This window comes from Amborella trichopoda, chromosome 2 (assembly GCF_054954075.1).
Source record: "Amborella trichopoda isolate Santa Cruz 75 chromosome 2, AtrichopodaSantaCruz75HAP2 v2.0, whole genome shotgun sequence".
NCBI lineage: Eukaryota > Viridiplantae > Streptophyta > Magnoliopsida > Amborellales > Amborellaceae > Amborella > Amborella trichopoda.
The window spans coordinates 61,279,045-61,299,818 of NC_142337.1; the positions used below are offsets into that span (position 1 = coordinate 61,279,045).

At 34.1% G+C, this 20,774-nt stretch overlaps 1 protein-coding gene across 4 annotated transcripts; it reads right to left on the bottom strand.

Moving 5' to 3' along the window:
• Nucleotides 1-10,907: 10,907 nt before the first annotated feature.
• On the bottom strand, nt 10,908-18,928 carry LOC18445188 (bifunctional 3-dehydroquinate dehydratase/shikimate dehydrogenase, chloroplastic). 4 transcript variants are annotated; one of them, XR_016049917.1, is made up of 13 exons: nt 18,430-18,574; nt 18,182-18,250; nt 17,680-17,870; nt 16,713-16,818; nt 15,218-15,436; nt 14,263-14,609; nt 14,051-14,114; nt 13,426-13,534; nt 13,080-13,223; nt 12,721-12,864; nt 12,471-12,619; nt 11,514-11,676; nt 10,908-11,394 (listed from the first exon to the last, which is right to left on the bottom strand). XR_016049917.1 is itself a non-coding variant. In XM_088859144.1 (12 exons), exons 1-12 carry the CDS (start codon nt 18,439-18,441, stop codon nt 11,348-11,350), a joined length of 1,620 nt encoding a protein of 539 aa, XP_088715270.1. In that variant the 5' UTR covers nt 18,442-18,574; the 3' UTR covers nt 10,908-11,347. The 4 variants fall into 4 exon arrangements, 2 of the variants coding, with proteins under 2 accessions (XP_088715270.1, XP_011627392.1); XR_016049918.1 differs by lacking the exon at nt 18,182-18,250 and having other exon boundaries at nt 18,430-18,928; XM_088859144.1 differs by lacking the exon at nt 13,080-13,223.
• Nucleotides 18,929-20,774: the final 1,846 nt, after the last annotated feature.

Here is a 20,774-nt window from a genome sequence, read left to right on the forward strand (position 1 = left end):
TTTTTGAGAAAGAAGACGATGCAGATCAAGTTACGATAATTATGGATCTCAATAAGAAGAAACTAAGGACAAAAATAAATGATAAACTTACTAAAGATGCTTCAAAAGCTTTAGATTATTGGATTGACATTCAAGACGTCGAACACGATCTGAATACCTAGACAGATGATTGGTTTATTGCAATGAAAGCACTTTATGAGGGCAGTGGTCAACACAATAAGGTATATGATTTTATGAGGTTGATGAGGAGAAGTAACCAAAAAGATGTGTTGAAGATGAGAGAGATAGTAATCAAAGAGATGGCTTCAAGAGAAAGTAACCAAAACGATGATTTCAAGAGAAAACAATAGATGGTATGGAAAAATCAATAAAGAATCAAGAAATGGAATGATAAAAAAAAAATATATGATGCAAGGGATGTAAACAAAATATAATATTAGAAGAAGGAACTTTTTGCCCAAAAAATACCTTATTGGAAAGAGAACAAGTACTTGAGTAATCAGATTTTTTTGGGAGATTGTAGATTCTGAAAAATTGTTTCCGGTGGAGTCACAAAAAAATCGATCGAGATTGAATACCTATAAGCCCCCACGATATAGGCACTACTCTGATACCATGTTAAAAACTGTATTTTTGTATATTTGGGCCTGAGGCCCCCATAGAAGATTATTTCACAATACTGTAAAGAATTGAATATAAATAATATACAAGACCTATATAAATATACGGCCAGTAGCAATTAAAGATAAATACCAACGGTTATGGATAACTACTAACTAATCTTATCATAATCAAGAGACACCTAAGAAATATATATCCATACATACACATATCGTATTATGTATTCATAATGATGTATATCAACATAGGTATACATACTCTAATATATGTTTAGAGTTATAATTTGTGGGAATATAGAAGGGTGTTATAATTTGTGGGAATATAGAAGGGAGAGAGAATATTTACGTCGTTCAGGTCTAACCCTTACATCCACGGATCCAGAGAAAAGAGAACCGATAACATAATATTTACGTGGTTCAGGCCGAACCCTTACGTCCACGAATCCAAAACCCGACCGGCTATATTTTCGATCCAGAGAAGAGAGAACCGATAACATAATATTTACGTAGTTTAGGCCGAATCCTTACGTCCACGAATCCAAAACCCAACCGGCTATATTTTAATTATATTAGATGAATGTTTACATCAATAAGTTCCTCTTTATATAGAGAACAATCACAATCACGTGATTAGAAGAGATAATTATGGTATGATAACTTGACGACCAAGTAACTTAGTCTCTATCTTCTAGATACCTAACCTTATCAAGAGATATATACACACACATCCATAGTGATATATATCAATATGAACCCAAGATATCTATATCCCAACACGCCCCCTCAAACTCAAGATACTTTTACACAAAGCAGCTTGAGTTTTAATAATACTAAGTTACCAAAAAAAAAAAATTACATGTTACCATGATCTTCCAAAAAACAACCTTTTTTGGCCTCTCTACTTCTTTTTAGAGACTTTCTCTCTCTAAGGTCTTCCAATAAACATCATTTATTGGGCTCTTTACTTTCTTCTCTGAAGATCTCTCTCTTTAGATGCTTCGTTTCTTTCTAGAGGCTTTCTTTCTCTAAAAGAAAATGATTTTTCTTTCTCTCTCTTCAGAACATCCGAGATCGAGTAATGAAAAAATCGACGATTATCACACATGATGGAGCAACGAAAAACTTCATCATCAAACAAGATCAAGGAACGGAAAATTTGTTCATCAACCTGGATCGAGAAATTCGATCATCTTCATTTCCTCATCTGGAGATGAAACTCTTGCTCAACAACCAAGACTGTGAAATTCGATCATCTTCATCTCCTCATCTGGAAACAAAACTCTTGATCACCAACCATAACTTCTCTTTGCATAGTAATCGGACTGATCCAGAATATGGATTTTCTTGTCTACATAGTGGTTACATTAGAGATGTTGACTTCATCTCTACTCATCTCATCTCCATATCTCTTATACTCTCCCCCTCAAGTTGGGTGTGGATGTGAAGAAACACCCAACTTGCAAAATACAATTTTTTTCTTCTTTTGAGTACAACCATATCAAAAAAAAAAAAAAAAAAAAAAAATGCCAATGAAATTGGGCTTCTAGATAAAAGCCCACATATTAAAAAAAATACCATTTAAATCCAAATTTAAATGACGATCGTCTCTTTCACCAACAGATTTATGTGCTAACCCAAAAATCTATGCAAGACGATGTAGAAGCATGCGGTGGTAAGTATTCATTGGTACGAGCTCCAAGACAACCTCGAAGCATGTATTTCGTTGAAGGAATCCGACAAGGACATCTTCCATTGAAAGAATGAGATGCTTACAAGGTAAGTTATCTTTAATAAGAAAAGCCAATTCTTCCACCATAGTAAATTGATCCATGCCAACCCTGGAATCACCATCAGGTCTCTCCCCCTCTTTTTACCAACTCGATCCTTGGACATCATGGGAGAATAAAGGTCATGCTACCAACACATCAACGAGGATCGGTGGTTGCAAATGGTCTTGAAATTTCCCGATATCAGCTCTGATACCATATTAGAATTTTTGGGAATATAAAAGGGAAAGAAAATATTTACATGGTTCAAGTCGGACCCTTACATCCACGGATACAAAGAAGAGAGAACCGATAACACAATATTTACGTGGTTCTGGCCACAATATTTACGTGGTTCAGGCCACAATATTTACGTGGTTCAGGCCACAATATTTACGTGGTTCCGGCTACAATATTTACGTGGTTCAGGCCGACCCCTTACGTCCACGGATCCAAAGCCCAAGAGGCTATATTTTTATTATATTGGATGAATATTTACATCAATAAGTTCATCTTTATATAGAGAACAACCACACTATTAAAGGAGATAATTATGATATGATAACTTGATGACCAAGTAACTTAGTTTCTATCTTCTAAATACATAAATTTATCAAGAGATATAAACATGTACATTCTAAATACCTAACTTTATTAAGATATATATATATATATATATATATATATACATCCATGGTGATATATATCAATATGAACCCAAGATATATATATCCCAACAAGAGATAGTGGGCCTGGTATATGGTGGGGAAAATATTTTTTAGAAGTAATACTTGATCGTACGTCAGGGGACGCTCTTGTACATGATGTAACATCCATCATGGAGTTTGACGTTGGAAAATGATTGTTCCAAAAAGCTTTAAAATCCAGGGTGTTAAAATTACCTCAAAATTTTTTATTATTTTATTTTTAACAATTTTTTTTTCAAATTAATACTTATCATTCTTGGAAGAAAAAATTGTTTCATGCGGGGCTAGACCGCATGGCACATATGCGGTCCAAAAAAGTGTAAAGCATTCGACGCAAGTAGGTGTTCCATCTAAAAATAATGAAAATTAACAGTTCCAATGTTTTCTTACTATAATTATTATTTTTAGTTTGTCAAATTTATTTATTTATTCATTTTCATGATCTCCATGTTAGAGATTACATGTACTTAAAAATTAAGTCCAAAAATCCATTTTAGAAGTAGATTTATTAATAAGCCCACATTTTTACATATGCGGCTTGGCCACATAGAAACTGGGTCCTAGTTAAAATTATACATTCTTCACTCTTTTGAATCCAAAATCTATATTTTAAAATTGATTTTAGAGAGATAACTCATTTGAATCGGTGAGTCAGCCCATTCATAAAACGTTGTCCATTTTAAAATGGAGAATGGTTCGATAGCGCTACGTCTCAAACAAAATTAGTAAAACCTCAACTCGTAACTTATGGTTGTGAAAAAAAATTAGGATGCTCTAAAAAAAGTATATATTGTAAGAAATTCTCTTGAACGTCCATTTTTTTTTTAAAATAAGTATTCAAAGATCCACAAGATCTGTACCATTTTTTGAGTTTTAGATTTTATTGTCGGTGTTGGAAATTGATTGTAGAGCCATCGGGGAAATTTCTGTTGCAAAAAGTGCTTTTTAAATGAGGATTTGTAGTGAGGTTTTGTTTTGTTTTCATGAATCCTAGGCTTTATAAAAACCTCATCCTTTTAAAATTATCCGATGAAAATTGAGAGATAGTGGGGTAACCAAAATTACAAATATGAAAATTTACTTATTAAACAATTAAATAATCAACAAAAATTAAATATCCCTTGGGAGCATAGTCAACTTTTTTTTTTTTTTTTTTTTTTTTTTGCATCTTAACAAAAAAATTTACTTATTAAAAAAATAAAATTTGAGTTTTTTAACATTTAGATCTTACCCGTTAAAAGATCAACTCTATTTAATTTGGGCGCATTATTTCTTTAAGTGCACAGAGAGTGCAATCAGGAAATTTTTTTTACTGAGGTTAATCTATGGGCTAAAAAGGGTAAATTTTCAAAATTTGGGGTCTTAACTTTTATTTTATTATAAGTAGGGTTTTTACAAGGCGAGTGGATGGACAGTATAGTCCCGTTGTAGTATACTATCTTTCATCTTTTCCCAAAATCGCCACCTGCCCTAAAGCGCGACAATTGCAATTCCATTTGGCTTTTCTTTCGACCTTGTGCATACAAATAGTTGACCGTTGATCTCTGTGATGGAAGGCGGAATTGCACGGCTCCACCCCCAAGCACCGCCACCGCCACCTCTTGCGACCCTTTCGATCAGGGCAAGGTTTTTATTTGTTAGGAATACGGTTTTGGTGAGTCAAAGGTTTTTATTGCGGGGGAAAAGTTTTTATAGAGCCAAGGCTCCAAACAATCAAATTTGAGCCTACCTCAAAATTTTCATTAGAAGAGCTTGTTTTGATGCCCAAATATCGTCAAATTGATCATCTTGATGACATTAAATGCATGGACATGAGAAAAAAATAGATTTTTATTTTTGAAACTACTGTATTTTGTAATGTATTTTTGGACCGTTAATTTTCAAGATTTTCATAAATTTGTTGATGTACACTATTTTTAAAGCTTTAAACTTTATAAATAAAAAAATATATATATTTTCAGCCTATCACAAAGATTTCCAATATTGAAACCACATTTCTTGATACTATTGGAAGGTAGTCTCTAATTTGATTGTTTAGAGCCTAAGTTCTATACAAACTGCACCCTTTTATTATTAGGGACGCCATGAATGTAAAAAAATATTGCATCCAGTAAAAGTTAATAGGAAAATTGTTTTGTGTGGGCTAGACCACATTTCTACAAATGCAGTCCATAAAGTGTGAAAACTAACGGTTCAAATGTTTTCTTACTAAAATTGTTATTTTTTAGTTTTTTAAAATTTATTTACTTTTTCATATTTATGATCTCCATTTTAGAGGTTACACACCTTTAAAAGTTAAGTCTTAAAATTCACCTAAAAAATATATTTATAAAAAGCCCGCATTTCTATATATGCTGGCTTGGCCGCATAGAACCTGGGTCCAAGTTAAAATGGACAGTGTAGAAAGGAATTAAAAAAAATCACATATATATTTTTTGCAAATATTCCAAATTTAGATTATTGTCATGGTTGAGATTACTGAAATCTAAAATTTTAGATAGAATATATTTTATAGAGAGACCACACAAAAATAGTGTGAGTTGGCCGACTCACCAAACAATTTTCCTTTTAGTAGTCCGCTGACTCATTCATTTATATTGAGTACTTTCTTGAAGACTATCTTAATGATGCTTTTTGGATCCGAAAATTATAAGAGTTTGATATCTATATTAGTGTTGAAAAATGCGACTCGGGCCGAGTAGTCGGTCCATGCCTGATCCATTGCAAATCGAGTCCGAGTAGCTTGGCCATAGTAGTGTTGAATACCAGATCAACAAAAAAAAAAAAAAAGAAAGGTTACAAAATTTATAAAAATACAAATAAAAATTAAAGCAAAAGAAGAAAATGAAAAAGTAGTAAAAAAAATAGATTTTAAGAAATCAACTTGTCATTAGGTGTATATTTGAAATAATTAAAAAAAAACAGAAAAATATAAAAATAAATATTTATGACAAAACACTTTTCAATATTTGTCAAAATGATAAAAAATATACCAAAAAAAAAAACAAATAAATTATTTATTTTTTATGATTTTTTATGAGGTTTTTTAATATCCCGGCAAGGGCGTGAGCCCGAGTAACTCGGCTGAGTAGAAACTACTCAGCTGACTTTGAGAACACTGATCTATTATATTGATTTCACCAGGATTTAATGTCTCAAAATTATCCCTAAAACAAGTTTCCACTTCATAGCATTTTGGGGTCCATAGTCTCCAATAAGAGGCAGATGAAACGCCAAGCATTGGAAGAATTCTCGAGCCTTTGGACAAGCTAGAACGCGGCAGTGTGGATCCATGATACTTTAATTTATTTTATTTTTGGTAATTCAGTGGGAATGACGAGCCCTCACCCGTTTTTTTAAATCATTGTGGAGATTTTAGCTGAGCCATAAATAATGCTACCACCTCGACCCCAACCCCATTTTCATGGATACTTTAATTTCCTACAAACGTATCTGCAATACATCTAGATACCAGTTGATGAGCCTTAATATAAGAGTTGTGGTTTGTATACGGCCTAGGCCCTAAACAATCAAAGTAAGGTGCTTCTATAAATTATATCAAAAGAGCCTTGTTTGAATACTGAAATATTTATGGTAGCCTGAAAAATTATTTTAATCTCTAATTATAAAATTTAAAGCTTAAAAACCAATATAGATCGAGCAGATCTATGAACACTTGAAAATATTGAAAATTGATGGTCCAAAAAAAGCATTACAAAATGCACTATTTCTAAGGCATGAAATCCATTTTTCTCATGTCCGTACATCTTAAGGTTGAGATAATTGATTTGAGGATTTTTTAGCATGAAGAAGAACATGTTCTAGTGAATTTTTGATGTGTGCTTTAATTTATTTGTTTAGAGCGTCACCCTCATATAAACTTTTTCTAAGCGGTAGATAATTCAGGGTCGAGGAACCCTGGAATAACCTAGGTTCTCCCATATTTTTATTTTTTCCAAAAGAAAATCTATGTTATCTTTATTCTCCAAATCGGGTGATTTTGATTGGAATCAGAGATCCCAATCCGATTATCAGGGATTGAGTCATAATTGTAGAATTTAAATCACTGGCTAAGATACAATTTAGTCTTGCTTAACCTTGTATGCAATTTCAATAAAACAGTTAAATATGTAATCAAACATAAAACATCGTCTTGCATTTATTTTAAATAAAATGTAGCATAATAAAAAGAGGACGGTATTATATTTGAAAAACAAATATTAGATAGGAAATGGAGAAAGGTTAGGTTTGGCTGTTTCGGTCATTTCCCCTTTCTTTTCTTTTTTTTTGTTTGGTTAAATGGTGGGTGTCTATGTCGAACCATAGTTAGCAAGTCGGGAACTATCAATAAATCGGCTCATCGGAAACAAATCGTTTTTATTTTAAAAAATTGGATGAAAAAATCAGGTAAAAAATAAGGATCGACAAAAATACTTTATATAAAGATATCACTAATATATCCGATTAGGCTCAAAAAATCGGATAAGTTTATAATATTAGAAATTTTGAAATTCTAAAAAATAAAAATTATGTTAATACCTTCAATAATTCATCCATAAAATTTTTATTAGACTAATATAATTAAGCCAATTAATTTAAATGCCTCATTACTCTTATTCAATCATCCAATATTAAATATATAATTAACTAGTATATACCTAAAAAAATGTACCATATAAATCTACCCATTAAATACTTTAAGAAACATCAAACCTATTTATCATATACCAAAAACAAATTTACTATATAAATTTATTCATTAAATATTTTAATTATGGTATGGTGATAAATATACTTATATAAATTTATTATTGAACATCACACTTAATTTAAAAAAAACACGATTTTTGTTTTCTCATTACAATGATTTAACTGTAGTATGGTGACTATGATCACTCCATAACTATGGTTAAAATTTTATAAATTTCTTTAATTAAAAAGAGGCTCGTACAATTTGGGTTACGGTTTAGAGAGAGAAGAAGGAAGACGGAAGAGAGAAAATAGGATTGGGCTCCCATTAGGGTTTATAGAGAGAAGGTTTTAAAGAGACAAGAAAAGAGAAGCTTTACAAACCCTGCCATTAGGGTTTACAGATAGAAGAACGAAGAAGCTTCAGAAACCCTGCCATTAGGGTTTCTAGAGAGAAGAGGGAAGAAAAAGGAGGAAGCTTCTCAAACCCTGCCTTTAGGGTTTACAGAGAGAAGAACGAAGAAGCTTCACAAACCCTGCCATTAGGGTTTATAGAAGAGAGAAGAAGGAAGAAGCTTCACAAACCCTAATGGAAGACGCCTTAACTGATTTTTAGAGAGAGAAAAGGAAAATGAGATACTGATTTGGGATAGTTTGACGAGGGTTTTTCTCTTTGATTTGGGATGTTGTTTGAGAAAAAGCCCTAAATTTGTGAAGAGGCCCTAACTGATTTTTAGAGAGCGAAAAGGAAGAGGGTTTTTCATTTTCTTTGGGAAACAAGAAGCATAGCTGAAACATTATGTACATTTACTTGCTCCTGTAAGTTTACAGTTCAAAGTATTGATTACTTGGTCCTTAGTCACACTTTCTGCTTCTCATTCATCAGTAAAAGACTATCTTTTGAGCTCTAGTTTCTGTCATCAGTAAAAGACTATGTTTTGAGCTCTAATTTGTGCCATAAACAGTGTTTTCATAAGAATAATTATCACAAATAATCACAGAAATCTGCATGTAAAATGATTTTCTTTACACAATGATTTACTTTAAAAAATAATTTGCTATAAACAGTATATCATTTACACAATAATTTTCCATAATAACAACTGAAATATACATCTAGTTTTTTAAGTTTTTTTAAAAAAAGGAAAAAAAATTCATACCTTCAATCTGGAACTGGTTTTGAAGATTCAAAAAAATTTGTTGGTAAGTGTAAAAAAAGATACGATTTTTTGGCCTGATATAAATCGTATTATGAAAAATACCGATTTTTTTTTGAAAAAACGTTTTTGTTTTTGAAAACTCCGATTTTTTGAAGACGTTTATATAAAAACGTTTATATAACCGGCGATTTGCTAACTATGCGCCGAACACACCTAATCCTGGGGGTTGACGCGCGGCTGCGTTTAGCAACAATCAAAGGGAGGTCAACGAAACAACCATTTTTGGGTACTGACAGATACCGACCACAATGAGGTCGTCAATCAAGGCCCCCTTCCTACTAAACCACTAAAATAAGGGAAATGTTTATATAGAACTGAGGCTCTAAACAATCAAATTAGAGCCTTTCACTATAAAAGGTTGTTTTTGATGCCCAAGTGTCTTCCAATTGATCATCTAGACATCAATATGCATGGACACGAGAAATTTTTTTTTTTTAGAAATAGTGTATTTTGTAATACATTTTTGGACAGTCAATTTTCAAGATTTTAATAAATCAGCTCGATCTACCCAATTTTTGAAGCTTTAAACTTTACAAATAAAGATAAAAATATATTGTAAGGCTATAACAAAGATTTACAGTTCAAACCACATTTCTCGTCCCTATATGAAGGTAGGCTCTATTTTGATTGTTTAGAGCATACGTTCTTTACAAACTGCACCCATAAAATAAATCACAGCATGGAAAAAAAGAGTTTAAAAATAAAAAATATTTTTTAAAAATATGAAAAGTATATTTGAAATATCATTAACCAAAAAACATTCCGAAGTTAAAAATTAGTGAATTTTTTTTTTTTAAAAAAAAAAAATCAAATTGTGCATGGGGTATTTTTGAACAAAAAAAATTAAAAAAATACAAAATACAAAAATAAGTATTCATAGTCAAAATCCTATACAATATTTGCCAAAATGATAAAAAATTCAAAACTGCATTACAAGTAAAACCCTTATTTTTTGGATTTTTATATAATGTTTTTAAATTCTTTTTAAAATACCTTACCAAATTACCAAAACTGGCAAAAACCACTGGCGAGTTCCAAGTTGAACCGGCCGGCTGATATTACGAGCATTGACCGAAATAACCCTTATCCAATGTGTGAGATAGAGAGGGGGTCAACGAGCCGGGTCAGTCTTGTCCCCACCACGGCCGTTGTCCCCATAGGCTAGGTCTAGGCGGCCCGTCTCTTGTCCCCAAAGTTTGTGGCCCAGGTCCCACTATTTTAGGGATGCGCTAGACCGTCTGGCCCATTGCCAGCTCAAGAGAGAGAGCGAGAGAGATGGGGGAGGGAGGTAGAGAAGTTTTTTTTTTAATTTGAAAGGGGGTTATGCAAAGGGTCGTTTTTTTTGGCCGGGGGTTGTCATTGGTAATGAAAAGTAGATCTCTTTTCTTAACAGTGCACACTGAATATCACGTCAAAGAAGATCTCCTCTCTCACTAGTTCCCTCTCACTACAAATAGCTTTTATCTTTCTTTTTCTTTTTTTTTTAACGGTTGCCGATGGCTCTATATTAACGTCAAAACTGTGTTAACTGAAAAGCAGTATATTTGGGCCTATCAGGGTCTAGACTGGTATTGCAGGAAATTGATGAAATTCATACTAAAATTCATCTCAATTAATCAATTAAAATATTATTTAATTCTGCTGGAAAATAGCGAGGATCACAAAAATAGCAGAGGAAGCATTTTTGCAACATCATAATCTAAGTGCGATAGCTCGACCAAAATTCATAGGCCTACAAACAAAAAGAAGAAACTGAGGGGTTTTTGTGGTTGCAAACAAATATGAGAGCGTTTTAGGCCTTTTACTGCGTTTTGTATTGTTGCAAACACATTTGTGAATGATTTGGGCTTTTTGTTGTGAACTTACTGGTTAACTCTACTTTCTGAGCCATGGTTGATTGCAAAGTGAAACAAGAAACACAGCCATTATAACTGCATTACAAACTTTATATTTGGTGCATGTCATCCGCAATTTATGTAAACACGGCTTGGACTCGAGACTTGGCACAGTCCCGATCCAAGTCATCTATATAGACTTGGCCGAGTATGCCAAGGACTCATCGTGGCATGTACAAGTTATAATATTAAATGTAGGAACTGGATGAGTTTAATCCAGTTCTACTAGGATTTGGCACCTTGCTGAGTCCGAGTAACCTGGGTGAGTCCAAGCAGACTCGCCCAAGGTTTAGAACACTGGTCTTCTCCAATGTTTAGGTAGAAACGAATTCATGGCTTCAAAATCATTTGATTGGAGTCACAAGCCAATTCCCCCCCCCCCCCCCCCCCCCCCAAAAGAAGAAGGAAAAGGCAATATCAACTGCAGTAGAGTGGCCTTAATATTATTTTTCAAATTCTTTCTTGGATGATCTTGCGCATCACTTCCTCTGGTGCCTCTGCATGAATAGAGATCAAATGAGAAACAATCACGCATACATTCATTAGTAAGAAAGAAAATAAGGCAAAGGAAAATCAAATGAAACAAAATTCTAAAAACTCCCAGCTTCATTGTTACTTGGAGAACCAGTGAAAAGCTCTATCTGTCCAAAGGCTTGTCTAACCCACATTTCCACCCCACTCACAACAACAGCTCCAACTTCCTCCGCCTCATGCAAAAGCTGTGTAACTTTTGGGGTGTAAACCGCATCAAAGACCACAGCATATCTTCTCAGAGCTTCCTAGAGACACACATGGATAACATTTTTCCCTTGATTGTCAAATATCACAGTCACATTAACAAATCAAACATCAAGGGAAAGCGAAAACATAGTAAGGTACATCATATACCATTTATTTATGGAATACAATGCTTCAAGTTAAGGAGTATGTTCTCTTAAATATATCGCAGATATGAACCATAAGTCCAGATGAGTAACACTCATTTTCATATGATTCATCTGTACTGTCCATTTATGGGAATGGATGGTGGACTACCATTTAGCATGCACATTGATGTGTATTTCTATAATATACTTATCATAGAATATTGGGAACTTTGTCAAACTACTCATGAGAGACGCACTATTTAACATTTTATACACTTTTCACTATTCCAACCCATAATCATGTGTTTTTTGATGGGTATTTTGAAACTAAATCAAACTATTTGGGTAAAATGTCAAATAGTTCATATCTCATCGGTATTTTGATAAATTTCTGTAAAATATATCCCAGGGAAGAGCAAGTACTACTAAGAGATCCAATATCAAATAATGTTATAGAATAAATTTGCCCAACCAATTACCAGTTCCATAGCATTCCCATTTAATGCATCTGTGAAAAAGAAAAAGCAAACATGGTTTTGCCCCAAAAACCATCAACTAAAAGGAACAGGAAAGTCTTATTGAATAATCTGGCAAACTTTCATAAAGGATCATCTTTAGAGAATGCCTCCCTCTATCCATAATTAAAAAGAAATGTCGGAGAAGAATTTGCCAAGCAGAAAAAAGAAGAAAAAAAGGAAATCACAAACCTTCGATATCGGAGTTCCGTCTATGTCTGGATACATCCCTAAAGAAGTTGAATTTGCAAGAATGGTCTCTTCTTCAGGTTGGAAGCTCCCTAAATCACCCAAAGTTATAGCTTCTCCTCCAACTAAATTGGCAAGTTCTTTAGCTCGTTCTATCATCAAAGACAGAAGTATCAATATCATAAAAATAAGATGAAAAACCTGATGTCATATCGTCCTAAATCTATGTGTTACTCATAGCTCATGAATTTACCATAAGTACGGTTAGCGATAATAATCCTTGCTCCCTTTTCTTTGGCACCATAAGCAATTGCTTTTCCAGCACCACCAGCTCCAATAACAATGAATAATCTTCCAGAAAGGGGTGATTCAGCTGCACCCTTCAAGCTAAATGAGCCTATTAAAGATCAAATATTAATTCCCAAATTTAAGAGTTTATTGTATGCACATTGATTAATATGTTTAACCAGGGTAAATCCTATACTTAGTGGCTTAATCCTATACTTAGTGGCTTAGTGCGCTAGGTCACACTTTAGGTTGAGAATTCAGGAAATTATCCCATAATCCAATGGAGTTTTGCATAGAATATACTGTAGAACCATCCATCTGTACCTGATCATGGGCAGCTGAGTTTAATGGTAGTGGTGCCCATTGAGACATTCACTCAGGTAGAATTAAACCACTCATCGTTGAGATGGATGGTGAGTTCTTCAAAAGAGTGGCATAACCCATACTCCATCGAATATGACACTTTCCCTGAGAATTTAAAAAATTATAATCCAACAAATTCAGAACCAAGATCGTTATCTTTTTTCTTTCTTGGGTAGGAGAGCTGGTTTTGAATCCACGACTTCAAAGGTCACAACAACAAGTGCTTTATGTTTGAGCTATAAGCTCGAACCCATCTGGATATAATGTTTTATCAAGTCCAATATAACAAAAAGAAGAAATGTCAGACCTCTCATCTCATGCTCTATAGCAGAAATAGCGCCAAAATAATCTGTGTTGTAGCCGATCAATTTCCCATCACTTGGTCTTCGAACAATAGTGTTCACAGCTCCTATAGACTGAAAAGTAATTTATGTTAACAAGTATATGAGGCTCCAATATCTTAACAAACAAGCTAAGAACTTCTAATGTTTGTGTGTGTGTGCGTATGTGTTATATATGCATACAGCACATGAAAAAGACCACCTTAATGGAATTTAGAATTTGTTTGACCCCAAACTCCAGGGACGATCTTAGAAACACCAGCTGAACAATTTGACAAAAGAAGAAGGAATTTGAGCACATCTAACCCTAGATCTAGAAGTTGCACCAAAATAGATGGCTAACGAGAACCCAACTTTCTCTCTTCAGAAAACCATTGTTTTTTTTTCTTTCAGATTTTTCTCATAGGCATGTTTGCCGGGGTAAGAGGATGGGTCTGCAAAAAATGAGGTCAAACAATTACTCCTAAGATCAATTTTTTTTAGTTTCTTCCGAAAGTCTTGATTCTCATGGACAATGGTTTACTCATACTCCATGGGACTAAAGAATATTTGTTCCATTAAAGAAGTCAGAGATATTTATCAGTTCATTACCTTGGCAACTGGGTCAACCTCGTCACAAAGTCTAAGTGCATCTTCCTTGTGAGGGATGGTCACACTGGATCACAAAGTAAATAACATTTAGTTTGGTCAAACTAAAGGAGAGTAATATTTCACCAAGCCGCTGTTTTAGCATAATGCTACAGAGCCAATAACCTCCTAAAGCTAACATAATTAGATATGTTGTCATAAAGTAAAACAATAACCTGAAACCAGCAAAATCTGGGGAGGAATACACATCAAAGAACTCTCTTATGTTATCCACCAATAGATGCACAAATATTGCATTAAAACCAAGAGACTTAAAAGTTGCATTGTAAAGAACAGGGGATTTGCTGTGGCCCACAGGATTTCCAATTAGTCCGTAGATTTTTGTGTCTCTTCCTATCTGTCTGAAATAGTAGATGCCAAGCATATTTTGCAATGTAGGTTTCCCAGGTTCAGATTCATTTGCAGCTTCAAGTGTAGCATAAGTGAGATATCCACCAAACTTTGGGGAAAGAAATCGTGAGACTGCTCCCTTCTCACCCATAACCAGTCCTATAATGGGAACCTAAAACAGAAGTTTTACATGGTTATCAAAAGATATGTAGAAAATCAGTTAGAAAACAAAACTTCCAAGTGCTCGACCAAGCAAGAATTCACAACAAAGCATAACCTTAAGATGACAAAAAAATTTATGTTTGACTGGTGGGAAATAAATAAAACCCCGTATGTTCTGCCATGTATAATAAAAAAGAGATAAAGAAAAGCTTATGTTCTTGTTTCTGCTTGTTGCAAGCTCCTGATGATGAGTTAGCAACAAGACCAAAAACATTTACTCGATTACAAAGGATCTTAATACTTTTTCAATAGGCTCAAGTAAATTCTTGGTGAAGTTTCATAATCATCTGTAGCTGAGGGGGTTATGCATCGAGGTTGTGTTCAATGGTGAGTATACTCGATAAAATGGAATATGGGAAATGCAAGGTCCCTTTGGCCATCATCATTTATGGAAGAGTGGGACCCACCAGAACAGGACTTGATCCCATCTCTTTATCAGCTGCCCATCATTTCAATGGACAAATGATGACCAAATTAGAGTATTGTTTTCATAGTCCACTAGCTTATACTATATCTGCTTTCAATGCTCTTGAAAGAACTAAAGGTGTTCTAACTTACTTGACAATTAACAAGCACATGAAAAATTCGAGCCACATCTGCAATGTTTGTGGCAGTTGTTGCAATCTTAACAATGTCAGCTCCAGTGTCTTGTATCCTTGCGACCAGATCACCAAGGTCCTCAACCGAAGGGGTGTTTTGATAATCATGTGAAGAAACTATAACCTTAAATTTGCTAGGCTTCTTTCCAGTTATGGAACTCATGAAGTCATGGGCGACCTACAAAAGTTAAAAAATTCAAAGTCAAAAGAGCGTGGCCAGTAAAATTCTTGCTTGATTAATTACACAATCATTTATGTTCTCCATTTATAACAATTTTTCAAAGAGGTTATTCTGATTACCCATTTATTTGAATAATTTCAATCTCTTCTTTCCCTCTTATTGTTCTAGAATATAGTACAACACATTCAATTTGAATATTTAGAGATATAACCCATGTTTGCTCCAAAATAACAGCTTCGGACACTGCTCTTTGATTCCTTTCCTTATCCAACTGCAGATGATTATAATTAAAATGTAGATTCTCTGTTAGAAGGTCTGCAACATGTTAGAGAATTTTTTATTAGGACAAACTTTATAATTATTCGCAAGGAAGGAGATACACACATATATATACAGATTTGTGTGCGTGTGTGTGAGCACGTATGCATGTATTAATTGCTTAGCTATAAAGCTTAGCATATCATATTCTTCAAGTTAAACAAATGTTATAAGTCATACGTGAAGCAATTCCTAGGTTTACGAAGATTATTTATGGCATCGTACCTCTTCTGCACATATTCAATAGTTCTTTTGATGCATTATTCGACTTCAAGAAGTGCAATAATATGGCATGATTTCTCTAAAGTTTTTACTAGAAGGCCAATAATTAAAATAAAAGAAAAAAAAAGGAAAAAAAAAGAAAAACTTTTCACTAGAAGGCAATAGTGTCATTATCATCATCCAAGACTTATCCCAATTATTTGGAGTCAGTTATGATAAGATATGGCTAAATTTTACGCTAGCTGCCTACCTAATGCAACCGACCTCCTTTACCCAGGCTTGGGATGGGTTAAGGGGAAGTTCAAGGTCATCACCCTTATTAAAACAACTAGAAGGTAATAGTATAAGTTATAATTTCTACATGTCAGTTATTAAATTTTCTAAACCTCTGACCAATCCAATAAAAGAAAAAAGAAAATAGAGAAATTTCAAACCTCAGAGAAATACATGCGCTCAACCCCAATAGAAAACAGAACTATAGATAAACTAGTCAAAAGCAAGTACCCATCAAATATATTCAACATGATGATGCAGGACGATTATTTAAGCATTATGGCAACTAATCTTTGAATAGAAGAGAAATAAAGTCTGAGCAAATCATCCATTGACAAGCTGATAAAGCTTCCGGATAAAAAAGAAAAGAAAGAATGGTTATGGCTTTTATTTTTAACTAACAGTAATCAGCAGGGGCGAAAAATTCCAGAATTATATAAAGATCTAGGAAATGTGAAACCTGAAGCTCGACATCAATATAATCAGCTCCCAATTCCATTGCCATGAAAAGTGCATCAAGTCGATGACGCTCATCACCTTCATATTGACCACCTTGCCATCTGGGTCTGGATAGACAATAAAGTTTATTAAGAGATTTAAGAGTTGTACTTCCTAATCCACTTTGTTCGTTCCAAATTCAAGCATTTCAGTTTTCAGATTAAATAGCCCTCAAGATTCAAGCTTTTCTTTCACCAATTTAATCGACAAGAATTCTCCTTCTCAGGGGCATTGACCAATAAGAATATTATGCACTAACAATCGATAAGCAACACATGTTGCTCAAATAACATGAACTGTCTATCTGTAAAAGAAGCAAGCAACCATTGAAAAGCATTTTACCCACTGAATACTTCTTCAAATAAAGAGCCCTGAAATATTTCTGTGAAGTGTGTCTGAAATAGAGGAACAAACAACCATTGGAAAGCATTTTACCCGCTGAATACTTCTTCAAATAAAAAAATGTGCAATATTTCTGTGAAGTGTGTCTGAAACAGAGGATAATTGTGAGAAAAATTGGATATCATTGATAATGGAAATCGAGGAAAACAAATTTATTCATGCGCTCTCTCCTGATTGAATTCTCTTAAGCAACACCTAAATTTCTCCATGCATTTGTTATACTAATTTCACACTTGACAAAGACTAAATCAAAAGAGGGATTCTAGCATTTGCTAACTCTGTTTATCAAAAAAATCAATTTCGATGTCAAGAAAAAGCATTCATTCACAAATGCAGCGAGAAACGAAAAACCAACTTTCAGTTAACCAGCTCTAAAGAAATCCCAATAATTTGCATCCCAATTGTAGACCGAACCAAGCTTTTTCCTTTTAGTAAAGAAACCAACATTTGAGAAGGGAAAGCGACCCCAGTGGATTGTGATTTCTTTCATACTCCACTAAACTATAAGAGGAGATCAACGAAGATACCTGTAAGTGACAATGGCCGGCAATGTCCGCTGTTGTAGCAATACTTTGAGATCTTCATGAGGCTTAAAATTAGAGAGAGTGTCTAAGCGGATCTCGACAAGGTCTGCTCCATGAACTTTAGCTTGATTCATTTGAAGTAAAATCTCATCCACAGTTTGGGCCACCAATGGAGCACAGAGAAGAGTTGTATTCTGTCCCATTTTACACATACCCACCTCAATATCAGAATGGAACTAAATTTTCCACCAAATATCGGAACCAAATTGTAGACCCTTATCTCAAAATGGAACAATCTCTCTCTCTCTGTCTCTCTCTGAGATACATACACACAAACACTCACTAAAGATCAGAACCCAACTGAAATTTCCATTAAAGAAAGTAAATGTATAGTAAACAATCCCAAAGAAAAGAAACAAGGGAAAATAAAGATAAACTACATTAAAAACTCCAAACTGAACATGAAAATGAGAAACCCCAACAACACTTTCTCCATGCTACTCACCCCAGAAAGAACATCTAAATCTCTCTCCATGAAAATAGAAAAGACAAACAGAAATTCTGTCTCGGAATACTGAACCACAGGGAAATAGCAGGGATCTGAGCTCTACATTAACACAGTGATACTAAGATAAAAGTTAAGAAACAATGAAAAGCTAAAAAGAAGAACAGACGATAAAGTTGAATTAGAAAAAGTTCATTGAATTGAAGATACAACTAAAATCATGGGAAGGAAAAATCAGAAAGGGTTACCGCTGGTTCCATTTGGATATGGGTTTTTGCAAGTAGAAAGGGTGCAAATGTGTGAGCTTTCTTCCAGTCAGACTGCGAATTCTCGTGAGGAACTTTCTTGCAAGAGCTTCTTACTTAAACCCTCTCTCTCTCTCTAAGCCCTTCGATTTGAAAAGCTCTATCACGAAATCATGGAAGTATTCTACTGCAACAGGTACTTCATTGATAAGTGATGCTCTCTGTCTACTCTCCCTCTCTATAAAATGATACTGATAATCTCTCTCTCTAAAATGAAGTTACTTTCTACCTCTGAAATGATATTCACTGATAATCTCTCCCTGAAAGTCTAAAATGAAGATATAATTCACTGATTATATCTCTTATCTCTCTCTCACTCTATCTCTACAATGGAGTTAACTTTCCAGCTCGTACCTCAACAACGTCACTTGTTTCTGGCCTAAACCAGCGCGCCAACCGCCTGGCGCCACGTAACTCAACTGGTAAGAACATTACAACCCACTGCCTTCCTTTTCATCTGTAATTTTTTGTACTCAAATTTCGAATTTCGGATGGTGAACCGATATTTCGTTGAATTTCGACTTCATAATGGAATAATTAAAAGTTAGGAAAATTATGGATACCTAAAAAAATAAGAGAAATGATCCTAGAGTACCCTCTCCCACAATGTGTTTAAGAGGGGATCACCGTTAAATTTGATATGAATTTATAGAAAAGTCAATTTTCATATTGATAACCTTTTTAGATATCTGTGCCAATTTTAATGATGATCATTTGAATTTTATATACGAATTAAAAAAAATCCTATAAAATCGATATTCTAAAAACAATTATTGAAATTCTACCCTCGATATTTTTAATACCACACTTTTAATGGTTGAATGTCTTTTCTTGTTTTTACTTGTCAAAAAGTAAATATTTTAAAAAACTAAATTGCCTTTTCCCCCTCTTATCTTTTTTTCAACCCATCCTCCCTCTCCTTCTCTCTCTTCCACTGTCTTTGTGACTCTCTCTACTCCCTCGATCTCTCTTTTTATAAGCATGTGGCCAGTCTGGCATATTTTTGTGTCGAATCAATTTTTTTTTTGCAACCGGTTATTGGCTTCTAGAAATCTAGAAGCCTCAAAATCCGCTCTACAACAAAATGTACTAGACGGGTCATTGGATTTTGGATTTCTAAGAGCTTGTGACCGATCGCGCACAAAATTGTATCGGATTGAATTTTTTTTTACGGTCCGACACACTTATGTCTGAAGTTAAGTTCAGAGAGAGAGAGGGCAAGTAGAAAGAGAGAGGAAAAGAGTCTGAGAGCAAGAGAGATGGCAGGTAGAAAGAGAGAAAGGGAGAGAGTGAGACAGAGGATGGGTAGAGAGAGAAATCCAATAGAACGAGAAAGAGAAAGAGTAAGAGAGAGGAGAGGGGTAGAGCGAAAGAGAGGGACGAGAAAAGTAGTTTAGTTTTTGGAATATTTGTTTTTTTATCTAGAGGAAACAAGGAAAAACAATGACTCGGTTAAGAGTATGATACTAAGACTAGGAGTATGATATTAAAACGAGAAGTATTGGGGGTAAAATAAAAGTAGGCGAAGTATAGAAAGGGAGAGTACATATCCTCTATGTGGTAAAAAAAGTATAGAAACAGTTTCAATATTTAATTGTCTCACTTCACCTTATGAATATTGAAAGATATTCTACTCGAGGCAAGCTGCTTGCCAAGTTGACTTTTGCTTTTGTATGTTCAGCAGTAGGGTTCGAATTCGAGATATAATGTTGCTAACCTCAACTGCTAATCACTTGATTCCTAGAGTTAGGAGAAATGCTTTTGAGGCTTGTGCATAGATTCGCCATTCTATTTCCTCCCGAATCAATGATCGATAAGCGTTTAGAGGTTGGTTGGGATGATGAGTTTGAATCTCCATAAAATTGCCTTCTAAATGAGAATTTGTTGAATTTCCCACATTGGACATTGAAAACCCACGAAAGATGAAACCCAAACTATGGTTATTCTATGTCCGAAAAAAAAGGGCAAGCTTTTTATGCTTCCCATACAAGTTCCCTCCTCTCCCTTATCCAACCGTCTATTTTTAATGGAAGGCTAAGATTGTCTCAATCACAATGTCACGTCTCTACACTATTTTTTTTTTAATTTTTTTCTATAAACTATTTTGACACTAAATTTTGGACGTTTATTCGTCTACTAGACTCGCACTAGCGAAAAGCATAAAAAAACATTTTCAATAAAATAAAATTACCAAAATACCCTTGAAAGTTTAAGGGGTATTTTGATCATTATATTTTATCGAAAATTTATTTTTAATATTTTTTATAGGTGCACCCCGATGAAAAGAT